General features: G+C 34.7%; 1 protein-coding gene across 2 annotated transcripts in view; it reads right to left on the bottom strand.

Moving 5' to 3' along the window:
* Positions 1–15,901, bottom strand: part of LOC116164170 (nose resistant to fluoxetine protein 6) — a 31,042-nt gene extending 15,141 nt beyond the window's left edge. For both annotated transcript variants that reach the window (XM_031478310.1, XM_031478311.1), the window contains exon 1: positions 15,551–15,901. In XM_031478310.1, the coding sequence (XP_031334170.1) occupies positions 15,551–15,890 (340 nt within the window). In that variant the 5' untranslated portion in view covers positions 15,891–15,901. The remainder of the gene's footprint in view (positions 1–15,550) is intronic.
* Between the last annotated feature and the right edge of the window lie 1,381 nt (positions 15,902–17,282).

The raw sequence follows: 17,282 nt of genomic DNA, 5'->3' as shown, positions 1-17,282 counted from the left end.
AAACAGCGGGAGCATGAATTGCAACGTACCAATGATGCTGAACGCACTGATCGGCTGCATGAAGAAAAATTTAACACCCTTGCGAGCCTACTATCGAGAAAAAACCGAAATAATTTGACCGGCAAGTGCGCTTTTACGCCCATTTCGAGTACTTTTTAGCGTATTTTCCAACGAAGTTGAGTACTCTATTGCATTGCAGTTACTTTATCTGTCCGTCCGTCTGTACGAGTCCTTAACTACTCCTACAGTTTTCAAGATATATAGTTCGTTCTTTTTGCATTCGGTAGCGTCATTGACTAATACCATAAATGTCAATGGTAGCGTATAACTTTAGCACCTGAGCCCAGGAAAATCTTGACGATTAAACTGCGCAATATCAACTTTCTTATTTATTAATATTTTTGTTGAAATTTTTACCACAGCTACTTCTAGCAAAGGCAGACATATCGCATATAGTCAAAATCAGATCAGCGCAATGCCAACTTTCTTATTTATGGAGATATTTCTTTGACATTTTAACCAAAGATGCTTATAGTAAAAGCAAACGTATCGCATATTGTAAACATCAGATTAATGTGTGAATGCGCAGGATGCGCAATATCAACTGTCTTATTTATCGAAATTCCTTTTTGAAAAACATATCGCATGTAGTAAAAATCGAATACTACAAATACAAAGGCAAACACATCGCACATAGTATGTGTTTTAATGCGCACAATGTACCATTCAATAATTCTTGTGAATGACTTTACCGCCACAAATTTTCCGGGTGCGGCAATTAATATTTCGGTAGTAAATCTTCTGGGATCAATCTTCTGAGGGGAATCCGGTGGCATATTTACCTGGGAGTGAATTGAGATAGGATTAGCACCTTAAAATTTAAGGGAAGTATCCATGTCAGTCTCGGTTAGGTGTCGCTTTTTATTTTAAAACTGAAGAGAAGCACACTGTGTTATGTAAGATCGCCAATAAATTAATAAATTATAACTTTATGAGCCGATATTGTTTAAGCTTTTGGTAAAACCATCGAGTGATTTGCTACCGCTGTGATTTATATTTATCACGCTTTCTCAACAAAACCTAAGCATTTTTATTCAATGACCTAAGTGAGTGTCATGGATGAACGACGTGATCCTAATCGATTGCAGTTACGTTTCCATTTAACTACAGTTTACCTGTAATATGCATTTCACACCATAATAACATTTTTGTAATTCTAAGAATAAATTGGTACTCAAGTAGAACTTATTAATGTGTCTAGAATACTAATGTGGTGATCGGTTGTTTACAATTTAGGAAAAAATAGAAATACTTTTTTAAAAAAATTTAAAAAACAAATGATCAGTCAAACGAACCGTATCATTTTTTTACCTAAATAACTGCAGCGTGGAAAAAACAAAGAAAACTTAAATTTAACTGTTAATGAGAGCAACATTTGTCAATTTTTTACGATTTATCATAAGCTATATTGTTATATCTATATTGAATTTATTTATTTATGAACAATTCAAAAATTGTTGCGACATGATGGCAATTGACCAACATGTCGAATTTTATGTAACACAAGACACCTACCTTTTACAATACCAAACGTTTGATACGTGTAAATCAAGTTATAGTAAGGAAGCTTGCATTAGCAGGCCACTAGACGAATACAAATGATAATACTCCTGAAAGCAATTTGTAACGATATTGCGATAAAAGAAAGCGATTACTGTTTACAAGTCTATTACATAATTGAATTTACAAGCAGCTTCATAACGTATAAATTAAAATTGAACCAAAATTAACCTTAGGGAAATATTAGATAATGAGATAAATGAAAGTCATTGTTTGTATAACAGAAGTTGAATGAATCTGATTTTAATTTTGCTATTTACCCATCCGACTATGACAATTTCATTCTCATCGTGCAGTTAATCACGAATTTCAATTAAAATATAAGAAATAAAGTCAGATTTATGTTACGCTTATTCATTAGTCGCTCATCTCTTATAATCAATTTTAAGAAATGAGAGAAAGTAAATTCAAATTCTCTTACTTAATCCTATAAATTGGTATTAAATCACCGGAAGTTGTGGATGTGTTCTAGTTACTTCTTAGATATAAGGTTTGTAGGTAAATGTGGAATTAACCTTAATAGCCATGTTAAATAACGAGGTTATACACAGTACCCTCATTAAAAACTTTGCACTTTACTTAATTTACATTGCAAGTGCACTCTTTGTGTCTTCTTCTTCCTTATTCCTGGTATTGTGCTTATCGAGTAATTGCATTTGAATATATAGGTACGATTACAGTTGTTGGGGCTCTAAGTTGTGTTGTGCAAGAGGAAATTGCGACATCCTTTGTCACGTCGTCTGTGATGTTTATTGACATTTAACAGAAGAGCTTTTCTGTCTTGAAAAGTGCTTATGGCATAACCAAACGAATGGCCAACCCCCACTATGTATAAAGTATAGCTACTGCAAATTGAAAGCTGAAAGTATAACGAAATGGCATCAGGTGCGATTTTTGTATGTGCAATTGTATTCTGCAGGCAAATCGTGATATTGGTCATTAAATTGCTACCCTCAATTCTTTATAAAAGGAACCGACCATTTTTTCAAATTATAACTACTTTGATTTGTTCCTGTATATACTACCAGTATACATACATATGCAAGATAGCCTTGATCCTTGCATAATTAAATATGCATACTTCCTTCGATTCGCTCCTATTTATGCATGGTTTTATACAATGCCTACTAATGTACAAGGTAAAATTGCCAATTCACTGTCCCTGAAAAAGGTTTGAAAAATAAACTAATATGATACATTTGAATTTAAATAAATAATAACTATTTAAAACGCAACCGGCGAACATAGACGAACTAAGACAGAGAATAATTCAAGAATGTCGAAATATTGCAAAACCAACATTTGAAAAGGTTCGACAAGAGTTTGAGAATAGATTATAACTGGCGATCAAAAATGAGTTGCTGTCAAGTCGGCTTTGGAAGTTCAAGTTACATACGATTTTCCATGTTTATTTTTTGATTTGCACGATAATTACTAACCTAAATGTAATGCTATTTGGTATGGTTGGAAAGCATTTTTTCAGAGTTTTCCAACGACGTATCACACATGGGGGGTCACTATTTAAGATTTAAAAGTTGGGGTGGCTGGGGCGCAGGGGGTTGGAGGGGGGGCGTCGCCAACTATGTCATTGTGATTCCCCCTCCGAATTACCGAAACGGATTTTGATTTTTTTAAATATCTCGTTTATTTACTAAGATATGAGGGGTGGTAAGTTTTCAAATTGTCACCCTGTATAGCAAAAATGTTACATCGTTATTTAGTTATATTTTTTCACTGTTTAACTTATTCATTTATTTCATATCACTACTTAGATTTTTTCAAAGACGTTTATCATATGTACCAAGTACCGCAATACGTATCATTTTTCGTACCTTAAATCCATCTTAGAATGTCTTATCTAGTCCGAGGTTCTTTGGCAGGATTTTTGCTTATGACAGCGCGCTTGCCTGTCGCTGCAACCCTCCTTGTTTGTACGGGCTTGCTACCGGCCAACTTAGAGAGTTTTCTTTGTATGTAAGTGCAATACTTTAGCAAATACATATAAAATTATGAAACCCGATTAATCACTTATAATAACTGTATTTAGTGCATTAAGGGAGTCTGTAGTTTTGGAACAAAAATTCTTCTTCTAAATAGAGGTAAAGATCGTGGTTGGTTGATCTTGACCTTCAGATTCAAGCTTTAACAATTTTATTGTTTTAGCAGACATTGAATTTTAACGCGCAAATTGCGTTTTCCTGCTTTTATTATTCAGAACTTGTGCCACTTATTAATTATAAAGGACCCACATAACTATCCGACTTTCTCCGCACTATTACATAATTTAATTTATGCTGTTTAATTTCGTTAAACATATGGCAAATTATTTAAGTTATCTAAGACGAAACATGGCGAGGAAGCGAATTAAAACGTTTACGGTTTACGCACTACTTTGTGCAATGCAAATGCAATGCGATAAAATTGTAGATGAGAGTTAAGCTAGATATGTGCCGTTAATAAAGTGCCCACATGTCGAGGAAAGTTGAAAAGAAAGTTTCTCCCTCGTAACTCAGCAGTCTACTATCATAACACGATAGACTTTTTTTATGGAACCAATTCATTTAAAAATCAGATCTTGGATTTAAAACAAAATGCTCGCACACGTCAATCATAATTTTTTGTGCATTTTTTGCGCTAAAAAGAAACAGGGTGCGTCAAAAAGTGGATTTCAACCACCAAAGTTGATTTTTTTTAAACGGAACAGTATTTTTTTAAATCCGTTATCGAATTCTACGTCAAATTCTACGCATAATAAAGATAACTCGAAAATGGATTATAAACAATACCTACTGTAGTCATATGGTAAGTATAATTACCGATAGGCGGTATCTAATCAGAGGTGTTGCAGCAAACGGAGGCTGATTGGAGTGTACTTGGTGTCATTTGAAGCGCGCTTATTTATCTGGATATCTGTACGCGGGTCCCAGATTTTTATGATATCGAGGAGCCGAGTTCGTCATGAAGGCTTTCTTTCTTCTTCCTCTGGAAGTTACCGAATTTTATATAACGTAAGGTGTGTTTAACCGTAACCCACTGCCAGACAGTTCAACGCAGGTGGGATTGGTTGTGACAGGTGACAATCCGTACGCGACAGTGAGTTTAGAACCACGTAAAATAGTTAAAATAGAGATACAGGTTTTCTTAGTTTAGTTCTACCTTTCCTTCTATTAACGCAAAATACCATTTCAGGATTAACGATCAGTGCATTAATGGACAAGTTCGCTCGTTTTGGAGTTCCAAAACTCATTGTCTCGGATAACGAACTAGCGGAACAGATGGTCAAGACTTTTATAGAACAAATGAATAAGCTCTGACGAGCCCGATCTCCATCGGCGCTACACAATTTCCTCTCTTCTTACCAGAACACCCAGTCAGTTAATGTTTGGCAAACGATTACGGTGGTATTTAGATCATTTGAAGTTCCACCAAACTACCAATATATGAATGATCGTGGCTTTGTTCCATGTAATTTGGAGGAAAGTGGTCCAACTACGAAATCGAAAAGTAGTCCAAGAAGTTCCGTTATCACCACACACCTATAAGAGGAAAACTACGGATCAACCAGATCAAACCATCGAGTTGAACCAACAATGCGAAAAAGAACTACGGCAGTTTCTACCGCTTCTTTTTGACATTCCAAATGTTTATGGTTTCGTATATGGGTACCAAGTGGTGTGTTTCCTTAAAGTAGAAAAGACAACGCTGTCGGATCAGGTGACGATTGTACCGTACTCGACCGTGATCGGTAGGTGAAGGAAAAGACGCGGATACTGTCGATACGATATTTACTTTATAGCGCTCAATTGTTTTGTTAATTCCAATCTAAATTTCTCGCTCATCTCCTTTGATAGTATTACGATCACGTTACGACGCTTATTATTGAGAAGGAGACGTGATCCGATTGAATAAGTGTTATTTGTGTTTTATAGAGGGTGGCAATTTGAAAACCTACCCCCCCCCCCCAATGTCTTAGTAAATAAACGAGATATTTTAAAAAATCAAAATCCGTTTCGGTAATTAGGAGGAATCACAATTGCTTAGTTGGCGACGCACCCCCTCCAACCCCCAGCGCCCCAGTCACTCCAACTTTTAAATCTTAAATAGTGAGCCCCCGTGTGTGATACGTCGTTGAAAAGCTCTGAAAAGATGCTTTCCAACCATACCAAATAGCATTGCCTTTAGGTTAGTAATTATTGTGCAAATCAAAAAAATAAACTAATATACCCATGAACAAGCACTTCAAAGGTAGCCGCTTCATTTCGGCCGTAGAGGTATAGGATGATGTCTGTAATTGGATCGCATCATGCCCGAGGGAATTGTTCAGCAGTGGGATAAATGCTTTAGAAATGGAGATACCTATTAACTTTTTGTAAGTATACAGGTATACTATTGAAGGACCCGCGGGTCGGGTTCCATTTGACTGCTTATTTCGCAAATAATAGTAATATCAACATTATGGGTTTATTGCAAATACATTATAAAATGCTTCGGGCGTTTGAAAATCTTTGAATGAGCTATTTTTTTTAATTCTTCTACATGTGACGAAAGATCATAACATATTAATGAAATAAAGGTCAAACTAGGAGAGATGAACGCCATTGACGATTGACAAACCTGCCTAATAATTTTGCTTACTTTTACTTTAAAATGTTAGAATGTGTGTCAATATCACAAAACTTGCGTGCCTATAATTACGATAGTTACCGAAATGTTTATGAAATACGTGGTTAAACGTAGGTACAAGTGTATAATAAGCGATAGCTTTAAGTTTATGGTCTTGTAAACAGCATTAGCCAAACGGCACATTAATAGCTGGTAAATGACTAAGTAATAATCCCTATAAAAAATGCCTTAAACATTTTTTTAAATTCCATTTATTTTTAAGATGCATTGCGCGCGTCATAACCTTATCTATGTAGAATTGATTGAGTAGTTGATCGCAATATACCTACTAAACAAAAGATTTATACGCTTGAACACGTTAATGGTGGTGCCCATGAAAATTGCCATCTTACCAATAAACGCTTTGCTTCCCACGATTCAAGTTAAACGCACTTGCATTGGAACCATAACCCAAATTGCTATAACCCAGATAGAATATTAATTATTCCACAATCACAAAAGTACTATGAGCATTTGGTACCTTGACTTCTCTCTAATGGAAATTGTATTTCAAGTAACTCTGAAGGCAGATTACTGTTACATAACTAATTTGGTTCCTTTACAACTTCAATTAGTTTCCCTTCTAAAAGTAGTCCAAGAGTTGCTAATAGCAAAGCTACGTGATTGACATGAGCTTGCATTGAAGTATATATTATTTTATTTGAAATTTAATAACCAATTCTAAAAACAAAAATACTTTTCACCCTTGCCACCCTTCTGATTTTGTATGACGTTTCTAATTTTCCCAAGTTTGAGTTAGTAGGCAGTTAAGTCTAGCAGGCTCGTGAATGTGCACTAGTACTACCAGCCTCGTAGCCAAGGGGCCCCCTCCGTGTTTTTTTTGCATTTTCGACATTGTTCAGTATTTAGAAAGATTCTGCATTGTTCGTTTTATCTTCGAGGAGGAAGCTGTATTGTAGAATGGGAATTAGGTAGGAAATAGACTTGTCTCCCGCTGTTTATACGTGATAACCGTGGATCACAACTTCCTTTTAGGTTATTGGTGTGATTATTTTAATTGTTCAGATAGAATTTGGCGTGGAATGTTGCCATTGTACACTAATTATGACTCCTTTTGTTGGGCTGATCAGTTTTCTTATAAGTATTTCTATGTTCTTGACTATTATTAATATGCGAGTGGTTTTCCGTTATGTATAGTTTGCTAATTGTTTTGATTTAAGAAAAGTAGCTACTCTGTTGAAGGTGATGGTGTAAGCGTCTAGTACATTTTAAAGATCATTGATATCATTTCTATTTCTAGTGCTTGAGAAAGTAGGATTGGAGGTTCTTAGTGCCTTTGAGTACGTTATTTGGGTCATTTCAGGTATGTTTACATTGGAGCGTTCAATGGATTGTGTTGATTGTGATAAATCGATTGTAATGTCGTTCATGTTGTATGATTTTATTATTTTGATTGATTAAGGTACATAGTTTGATTTGTTAATTAAAATACTGGCAATCTACACAGTATCACTGTTGTTGATCAGTCAGGTGTGTAGGTATATTTACTGTAATCGAAATAATCTAAAATAGGAACACTCGGTTGCGTGACACATTCATAATGTGACGATTCGTTTCGAACTAAGCATTTTGTCATAATTTCATAATTTGTATAATGATTTGTTTTATAAAACTCGGAATGTAATATAATACAAAAGTATATAATATAAAAAATAGCAACATTAGTCAATACATTATCTTGTGAAATATGTCACTTATTATCTAATATAAAAATCTCATGTCAAGGTGTTTGTGGTCTCACTCCTCTGAAACGATTCGATCGATTTTTATAAATTTTTTTTGTATATTTGGTAGGTATGAGAACCGAAACTGAGCGATGTCCTATCGAAAACGAGATTTTTCCAAAGATGGTTGGACGTTTGAGAGGGATTTAGGTTCACTCTTTTATACACCCACCCCTATTATTAAAAGAATAATTCCATCCCTAAACTTACTATTTACTAATTACACACCATTTCTGTGCAATGCAGGTAAACGGGACACATGAGTTATAGCATTAAAAAGTTTATGGAGGAAATTAACACTACATTATAGGGTAATTAGAGATCTGGGGACGCAACAGGCATCTGCCCCAATAAATTACTTGAATTTGAATTTATTTATACAATGAAATAAGCAAGCATAAATTGTGCACACTTTTGTGCAGATAAAGCACATTTATTTTAAAACCGAAATAGCTTATAGTCCAGGTTAAATAGCTCTAAAATAATTTATTTAAAAAAAAAATTAGTTACCAGTCGAAACCGGGTTTTTCAGGCAGGTGAAATGATTAGAAATTGGGAAAAAATAATTAAAACAGGTGAATTTTTCCGCGGGTGAAATCCCAGGGGTTGAAAGGTGTGGAAAGTGGTGTCTTGCAAATTGTGGCAAAACTATTAATTTTACACGAAAATGTTTAATGTAAAAGTTATACAGATTAAGAAAATGAGCAACTTTTGTATCTGCACTATTTTCACATAACCAATTTTCCTAGAAAAACAGGAAAAACCGTTTTCTTCGTTTTTATTCATATTTTTGCGAAAAAAAAGTCGTAGGGGTTTGAAATTGAAGGAAACATAGCTTGTTTTATGATAAAAAAGGAGATAATTTTTGGGCCCGTAAAGTTGAACCGTTTCCAAGATCTCACGATTTCTGAAATAAAATCACCTCTTTTTCGAGGGGATGAAAAATCGATTTTTTTCATTGTACAGTGGTGCGTGGAGTAGCAAAATTTTCGTAAGTGGTTACATTTTAATAATCAAAAATAAAAAATATTATTCCAATAAAAAAATTTTAAGAAAAGCGGCAAAAACTGGGGGAACAGTTTTAAGATATACCGTTTTTGACATAGAAGGTAAATAAGCTTTTTTCTACAACTGTCAAAAAACCTGTCATTTTCTGACGGATTTCGAAACGCGAAGTACTAGATTTTTAAACGGTTAATTAATAAGTAAGGTTGCTCTTGACAACGTGCGTGAAACCGTCAACAATGAAAAAAGGAAATTTAATTATCAATCGGTTCAGTTGTAGAATAGTACTTTGTGTACCAAGGCGGGAAAGTGGTTGTTTTCCGGGGCGAAGGAAGATATGGCCAGGCGAGGCGCAGCCGAGGCTGGCCACTTCCTGAGGCCCGGAAAACAACTTTCGTGCCGTGGTGCACACAATATTTTTTATCCTATACACTTACATTTAAAATTAATCCCTCAACAACGTCCGACCGCAAGCGCTTGAATTTGGATTTGCTTTAACGCGTCAACGTGCACGCGTTTGTTTTGTTTATTTCCACGTTTCCTGCTGACTACGCGAAAAAAATTTTACGAAACGGTGCAATCTAAGTGGGCCCACGAGTATATTTTTTACTAGTAGATTTACCCCTTTCCCTTATAATACAGTTCAACGCAAATTCAAATTCTAGCGCGCTTGCGATTGCACAGTGCGGAGTCACCGAAGGGAGTCACGGTGCAACAGAGCAGAGGTGCAAGTAGAGAATACCGATCATGTGCGAACTGAGTTGACATTTCCGGCATTTCACTGGCGCGTGATTATTTCCTTAGAAAATAACGGGATTTAAGGGGTTGTAATTAATACCAGGCGCATATGTAATTATTACTGGTCTTCTGTATTAACAAATGTGTTTTAAAATTGAATGTGTGTTTTCAGGGACAAAATCACACCGGTTACATTTTAAATCCTTCGCAGTATCCATGTCTTGTCAATTTTAAGACTGGATTTATGCTTGGCGACGAAAGCGCAATGGGCACACTTTAAATCCTTGATGATCTTGTATTTTAAAAAAAATGTGTTTTATAAATAGATTTATTCATTCCTTACAGTCACACTGGACACATTTTAACTTCGGGATAGTCTCGTATGTTAAAATGCTACTTATTGCGGATAAGCGGTGTTCTACTTACAGTGCAAAGTACATCTTGGTGTTAAATGTATTGACACAGATGCTCGTTATTGAAAGTACATGGAAGATTATGACTTAAGTTTGAAACGTCTGAATTGGTCATGTGATGTTGTGAAAGTATTCAAATTCACGAAACATTGATAGGTATAATTATAGAGGTTCGCGGTAATTAAATAAATTCTTGAATTCAATAAAATAAAGTGAACATAGGGTAAATTTAATTATTAAATCAGTGTTGACGATTTTATGTTTCTTTCTAAAAAGAAATAACTTCTTTGACATTTTATTACAATCGCGCCATCTAGCGTACATAAGGCGTATTTTTTTTCTCGCCTAGCCGACAAAATTGAATTTTCTCGCTCCATGCGTGCAATTGTCTTCTTTCCCGTCCTCACACAGGCGAGAAAATGTAAGTTTCTCCTTGTATAGGATAAAAAAAATATTGTATATAACGCTAGCGCGAAGTTATTTCGCGAAATTGAACTTCGCGCTCTTATATAAATAACTATTTTTGCAACTAAATTAACGTATTGAATCCGCGCTAATAAAAAGTTTTTGAAATCTGTCTTCTCTCTCCTCTTTAATGTTGCTAAAATATTTTGTTTTTTTTCTAGTGCCCAACTGCTTTAATTAAAACATCTTTATGATATTATTATTTTTTCTGCATTTTGACCGCAATAAAAGCAATTCGAAGTAAAATCGAATTCTTTTGCTTCCTGAACAATTTGTTTTTGTTCACTAACTCTTCTTCCTCTTCCTACCTGTTTTGCAGCTGATGGGATTAAGCTAGGGATGTTGATCGTGAATTTACAGGAATTATGAATAAAATCCTCACGTAGTTTATTCCAGGTTTTACATCTCAAATCATTTGCTTTGGCCGGTAAAACTAACGTTATTATTGCAGATTTTGCAAGTTTATCAACAGACCCAACGCAATTGCATCAGCTATAAAACAGGCAGGAAGAAGATCCAGTGAACAAAAACAAATTGTTCAGGAATCAGGAAGCAAGATAATGCGATTTTATTTCGAATTGCTTTTATTGTGGTAAAAATCATAGACATGCTGATTCTCATATGTCTATGGTAAAAATGATAAAAATAATAAAGATGTTTTAACTAAAACAGTTGAACATAAGATAACAAAAGACATATTTCGAAAAAATCTTTATTAACATCCAACACGTTGATTTTCTCGAATATTTTTTATTTTTGTTTATTAAAATATAAAAGTCTTCCCGAAAATGTTGCTACCCCGCGCACCTTTGTACGATGAAAAAAAATAGATTTTTCATCCCCTTGAAAAAGAGGTAGTTTTTCAGGAATCATGAGATCTCGAAAACGGGGCCAAAACAATTGTCTCCTTTTCTATCATACAACAAGCTATCTTTACTCCAAATTTCAAACCCCTACGACTTTTTTTCGTAAAAATAAGAATAAAATCGAAAAAAAAAGGTTTTTCCGGTTTTTCTAGACAAATTGGAGGTTATGTGTAAATAGTGCAGATACAAAAGTTGTTCATTTTTTTATTCTCTATAACTTTTATATTGAACATTTTCGCCTAAGATTAATAGTTTTGCCACAAATTCCAAATACCAGTTTCCACCCCTTTCAACCCCCGTGATTTCACCCGCGGAAAAATTCAGTTGTTTTAATTATTTTTTCCCCAATTCCTAATCATTTCACCAGCGTGAATAACCCGGTTTGAACCGGTAACTAATTTTTTTTGTTAAAAAATATTATATATACTGGACTTTAGTAAATGGTTGGGTTATAAGGAGAGGAGGCTCTTTACACACAAACATTTAATTTAAAGACCGCCTGGCATACATTCAAAATCCTCCGACACTCCATTCCGCAGATTTAGCCTTTAAGAGTACTTTCCTCCGACAAACCGTTTTGGAGGTATTCACTCTTAAGGATTTGACATCACCAATGGATATATTTCTTCCAGACGTCCCAATCGCCCTTTGCGAGTACCCTCTTGCGACAATCCATTCTAGAGATATAAGGGAATATATCCGATCACGATAAGGTGTCGAGAAGGAGGAATATGCGTGGTAGAAAGTAATTCCTTTCGTTGAGACCTTTCATTAGGGTACCATAAAGGATAAACCGGCTCCCCCCCTTCCAACCCCGTCTTTTGATAAGAGGACAGAAAGAAGGGCAGTAGTTGGTAGAAAACGGTTCCTTTCGATGAGACCTTTCATTAGAATACCATGAAGGGTAGAACGTGTGTTAACTTCCCCCTCCCCCCATTTTCAAACGTTTAACTTGGCACCAGTAAAGGCATGCGTATGCAAAATCTGAGACCATTTGGTTGTCGTATGTAAAAATTATGCACGTTTCACTTTCAAAAACAGCATCTCGTGAAGTAATTCATGGGGACCCCCCCTTTAAGACAGCGAAATTTGATGATGACACACCTTCAAGGTATAGGCTACCTACTGCAATTCCAGGATTGTAGAACCATTCCCCTAGAACTAGTTCAAAACGGCACAAGTGGGTACGGGCGGACGGACGGACGAACAAAACGCAAACAATAGCACAACGCTTTCCTTTGCAATTAAGTTTCGTAACGTCAAAAATTTTCCCCTATATAGTAATTTGCGTAAGAATCGAATATTGGCGAGATGCGGTCTACATTTCGATCTCTCTTATGTAACCGCATTCACTTTCCGCGACAATCGACATGTAGGTATAATGTAACCTGGGACCTTGATCTCAACGTCAGACATTTACTACCTACTTTCTCTTCATTTAATAACGTCTTCACTTAGCTATAATAAATTCACGCGATCTGCTATTTATTAATTATTAATTTTTTCATTGCGATTGGTTTACCACGAGGGATTCTCCCGCAAGGGATTATGAAACAATCTGGCGTTTCCGTTTCCTGGTGGTGAGTTTACATAAAGCAAGTCTTTGCAACGTGCCGTATGAAAGTTTCCTTAAATTCGCTCGATTTTGATTGCGTAATTTATTCATATAATATTTGTAAAATTCCTATTAACAATTCTGCAATTCATCGTCTGTGTTATAAGTACGGTAAAACGTTATTGCATCATGCTATCTGCAAAGCCACAGGTGAAAATCCACAAAAGCACTTTCGACTGTGTGCATTGTTAAGCATTTAGCAAATTTGGTATTTCCAAAATTACGTTTGTGTGGCATACTTCTTAAGTGCCAAAATTACGTAACAATGGCTAATTGGTGAATTAATGTTGTACGATCGTTTCAATTAGACGGATCTTTTGAACCGGAAAGTCAGGTTACATGGTGATCTAACAAATAATAAATAAGTTTTATTAAAATTATTCGAAAGACTTTCCTTTTCTGTGTACAACTTTTAAGAAGATGCTAGGGTTTATTACAAAAAAATCGGGAAAAAAGGGTCGAAGTTAAAAAAAGAAAATATTTTTATGCCAAAATGGTTATTTTGATTTTATTCAAACAGTAACCCACTTTTATTATTAAGTTATTTTTTTCTTTGTTTAACCTACAAAAATTGGGATGTTTATGTTTTATTACAACAAACTTGGGGAAAAAATTTAAATTCTCCGAAATCCAGCAGCTTAGTGCGCGGTTAATATTTAGCATGAGCGATTGCTTGATAAATTCGGCCGTTGCTTTCTTCTTAGTTTTAATGCAAAAAAACTCAATACTTCTTGGTTAAAATTTCAATGTACATCTGTATATAATGCAGTTTTTATCATGATTCATTAATATTGAAATTGTAAAGTAAAGGAGAACGTGACACATCTCACATTTGCACACAGGCTGCCGACTTAATGAGGGTGGCGACGGTCAGTGGGTACCCTATACGTTTGGGATAAGTTGTAAAATGCCTTTAAACAATAACAAATGTCTTTAGACAATAAATGAATTATCACTAACAAGTATTAGTAATAAGCACACAAAAATAAGAAAAGCGTGTGAAGATCGGTTTTTGGTTCAAGCTAGGAAGCTGTTTTGTTAAGAATTTGGGACCTGGTTTTGTGTGTTTTGGACACGAGGTGCCTGATACCCCTTGCTGATGTTGTTAATTGTTTTATTTGAGTAGAAGTCGGAAAAGCACACATAACATACCTACCTATACAAACATTTTTGAATGGCAATACTGTTTCATTATTGGCGTAAAAAACATCAGTTGCTTCAAAGGTACAATAGATCAACAAGAAAATTGATTTTGTTGTTTTAGGTCATCACATTTCCAGCTCGAAAAGCATCAAATGCAGATTCTTCGATTTTCGAAGAGAAGTGCATAGAGTGTGTAAGTTCTAAAAGACAAGAATAATCTAATTGTCACATGTAGGTGTAACTATATATACTTATAACCGAAAAATGTCCTCAACACCATCAATATGTATATGTGCAAATGAAAGGTGATTGAAGCAATTTCGGCGAAACACGTTGCATGTTAGTCATTACCAATTCAAAAATAGCTTGAAAATATTCGAAATTGACAAATTCAAAATGTTAAGAAATAATGAAAACGAATCAATAATTTCCTGCTTACACAATCTCCAACTGACTACGAGACAACTAAAGAAATTAGTAACAGATGAGTAATCCAAACTTGGCGTACCGTTTCCTGCACTGCATTTTCGAAATCGATGGGAAATAAGTTCTAAAGCAAGGTCATAGAATTAAAATGAAGGAAACCAGAAAAATTCTGTACTTGACATGAACTTTTTAACCTTGTTACCATGAAGAAGGCCAATAAACAGTCTCTTGGCGGAACGGTTGTAATGTAGTCGTTCCTAATTACGTACTGACTGGAAAATAGAATTTTTCACTGCACATCTAGCAAGAATAAATCTTATGTTTCACACAGGAAATTACAAGATTATTAGATAAGTCGCAGGTACCACTACGTCAATATCGGTTACATAAAGTTGATTGAGCCTATAATGTTTTTTTTTGTAAATGTAGAGACATTAAAATTTGCAATAATGTGTGGTTAACCGCATAAACATTAAAAAAAAGTAGACCGATGATATCTCTAAACGATTAATTGAAATAAACAATGGAAAGTGTTTCACGCGACAATTGTAGATAGTGCAAAAAGAAATTTGTTGAAACAAAATGAGCCGTTTAAAATTTTAGTGGTAAAATACACGCAACAATCTATTTGTTTAATAAAAAATGTAGGTACATTGTTTACTTGCATAATTAGTAGAAGAAAGTTTCTCTACTCATTACCCTTAACCATCTTGGGATGTGGTTTATTGTTATTGATCAATTTATCAAAGAATAGTAGAAAACAATGGCGAGAGTAGTATTACTTAATTGCCAAAACCACTTTGTTAGATTTTTAGATTATGCTTCGATAACTTTCTTCCATTTTAAACTCACTCTTTAAGGCCCAAGTTGCTCCAGCTGTAAGACCGTCTATGTAGGTTTGCATGTCTTTTGCACAATCCTCCGATAATTCAATTTTAATTGTATTCCAATTTGCCGCCAGTAGCTGAGTGTTGTAAAAATCCAAAGCACGCGATAAACCAACCGAAACTTTTTCATTCGTGTGATTAGTTAATTCTTCACTATGTTCACTTATATTAATCGACGGTAACAAATATTTATTTTCAACAATCGATCCGTCCAAATAATCCATTTCTTTTAATTTGTCCCCAGCTTCCGTTTGGGAAAACGCTCGCCACACGCAAATCGTCAAAATAATTATTTTCATATACATGATCAATCCGACTGTTCATTACCGATAGTTAAATCATAAATGAATGATTTTTTAACAATGCCTAAGACGGAGTAACACTTTCTCCAACTCTTCACCTTTCCACTATGTACGTTTTCGGTTTAACTATGTAGGGCAACCCCTCTCGATACTCTCGCTTTTAATGTTTACGCAACTTGGAATTATGTCAATCGCTCCACTTCTCAGTTTACTTCTAGTAAGGCATCAAATTATTAAAAATTAATAACCCCCAACGCAAATGGTGAGCGATTTCTCTCGAATAAATATTGCATAATTCATGCACACATAAATATTCCTATTCTGGAATGGTCACAGTATTGATTTGAAATTTTATTAACATAAACTGCAGGATGTGACCAGCGCAAAATTTTTAAGTTTGCATACAAGCCCAGTTACATACATATGTATTGGACCAAAGCAAATTAATATGCAACACTATTTTTTGAATTAGAATTGATTATACTACTAGATTATCCCCCGCGACTTCGTACGCTCGATATTGAGGGATGATACCGAAAACCCAGCTTACAGAATGTAAATATGTAAATATATCGATACGGTACGGAAAATAACATAATGCGACATCACGACAAAAAAAGTTTAAAAAATAAACCGATCGGGTCCAATTGTGAATCTAAATCCGGGGACACACAGAGACACATACCAAAAATTTAATCAAAATCCGTCCAGCCAGGAGGATTTCAGAACACATGGACAGAAGAATTTTATATATAAAGATTATTTAATACTATGTAGTTTTGTCAATTCATCAATAATATCTAATACTTTTATTAACTGCAATAATTATAAAATAAACAAAAAAACGCTCAAAAAGGTAAAGTAAAGTCTATTTGTTTTGGATAAATTATTTTGCTCGTAGATGCGCTTTTGAATTGGCAAATAGATCCACTGTACTAACAAAGAGAATAAGTTAAATAGAACCATTTATTTACTCGTATTTAGAAACTTACGTACTATCTTTACACTACGTGAATTAAATTATGATCTATCACGCATCATCCGTTATGGAGTTTGTTTATAGAGGCCATCCCCTTATTCTCGTTGCGTCTTTCTATCTCAAAAGATACGAAAAATTATACGAACAATTGGAAATATTCGCAAATTTGATTCTCGTCGAGAATTCTTCAAAAAACATAAAATCTCTCACTCTCTCACTCTAACGGAAGTGTATCTATTTAAAATAATGTCAATCTATTTATGTCAACTCTAACAAAGTGGTTAAAGGTAAGTATACCTATTACCTATACTGATACACCAATATAATATCCGAGGTATGTACCTAGTGATAATCTTCGACCACAATTCACTAAGACAAAAATCGGAACCAATTCACCATCCAATCTGGGAATTAAG

This window comes from Photinus pyralis, unplaced genomic scaffold (genome assembly GCF_008802855.1).
Source record: "Photinus pyralis isolate 1611_PpyrPB1 unplaced genomic scaffold, Ppyr1.3 Ppyr1.4_LG2, whole genome shotgun sequence".
Taxonomy (NCBI): Eukaryota; Metazoa; Arthropoda; class Insecta; order Coleoptera; family Lampyridae; genus Photinus; species Photinus pyralis.
Note: the sequence above shows the minus strand (reverse complement) of the source record. Positions and strands in the feature narration are given on the sequence as shown.